The sequence below is a fragment of the Trypanosoma equiperdum genome (assembly GCF_001457755.1).
Source record: "Trypanosoma equiperdum strain OVI genome assembly, contig: ctg_87, whole genome shotgun sequence".
NCBI classification, from domain to species: domain Eukaryota; phylum Euglenozoa; class Kinetoplastea; order Trypanosomatida; family Trypanosomatidae; genus Trypanosoma; species Trypanosoma equiperdum.
In genome coordinates this window covers 2,307-2,997 of record NW_027124842.1, presented here as the reverse complement: position 1 = coordinate 2,997, position 691 = coordinate 2,307, and the positions used below count along the sequence as shown (strand labels likewise).

At 46.3% G+C, this 691-nt stretch overlaps 1 protein-coding gene across 1 annotated transcript in view; it reads right to left on the bottom strand.

The window, feature by feature from the left end:
* The window catches only part of TEOVI_000420600 (Trypanosomal VSG domain containing protein, putative), a gene marked incomplete at both ends in the record, with an annotated part of 948 nt that extends 319 nt beyond the window's left edge, over positions 1 to 629 (bottom strand). Inside the window, one exon of the mRNA XM_067227001.1 lies at positions 1 to 629. Within this exon, the coding sequence (XP_067083102.1) occupies positions 1 to 629 (629 nt within the window).
* Positions 630 to 691: the final 62 nt, after the last annotated feature.

The window sequence follows — 691 nt, the reverse complement described above, 5'->3', positions numbered from 1 at the left end:
TTGCGAGGGCCGGTGGTGCCGTGGCATGCAGCAGCGTAAGTGTTTTCAAAATCGGCTGCGACCGGCTTTGGTTTTGGCGTTGCGTCTCCTGGCCGTTGCCAGCCGCACAATGCTTGCCGCATTGCGGTTCTTATTTCTTTTTCTTTCTGTTCTATTGCCTGCGTTGCTGTTTGTATTTTGTTCTTTATTTTTGCTGCACGATTAAATATTCGGTCAAGCTTAGCTCCGATCTGCTGTGGCACGAGGGCTCTGTCCTTTCTCTTGTATTTTTTGTTGCCCGGTTTACCCTCCTCGTCCGCTTTTTCCCACACTTTTTTGGCTGTCTTCCACTGCGATATCTCCTCTGGCGTTTCTAGTTTGACTGTGCCGGCAGCGTCCGGGGAATTCGCAGGGTCTTCGTTGTAATAACTTTCGTTGTTTGTCATTATGAACATGTGCTCTATTTCTGTGCAGGCGGTGTTTGCTTTTTCTTCCAACCCCTCTGTTGCTACATCTTCGATGTCTTCCGCGTCTAGCATGTTGACAAGTGTGCAAAAAAAGCCAAATTCTGATCCTTTAACGTTGTTTCCTGCTCCTTCGCTGACGTTTGAAACAGCTAGGGCTAGCAGTGATACAGCAGCTAAAAGCATATCCTTTGTAGATTCTTAGTCCTAAATAAAAAAATAACGGGGAACATATTTATTCATACGGA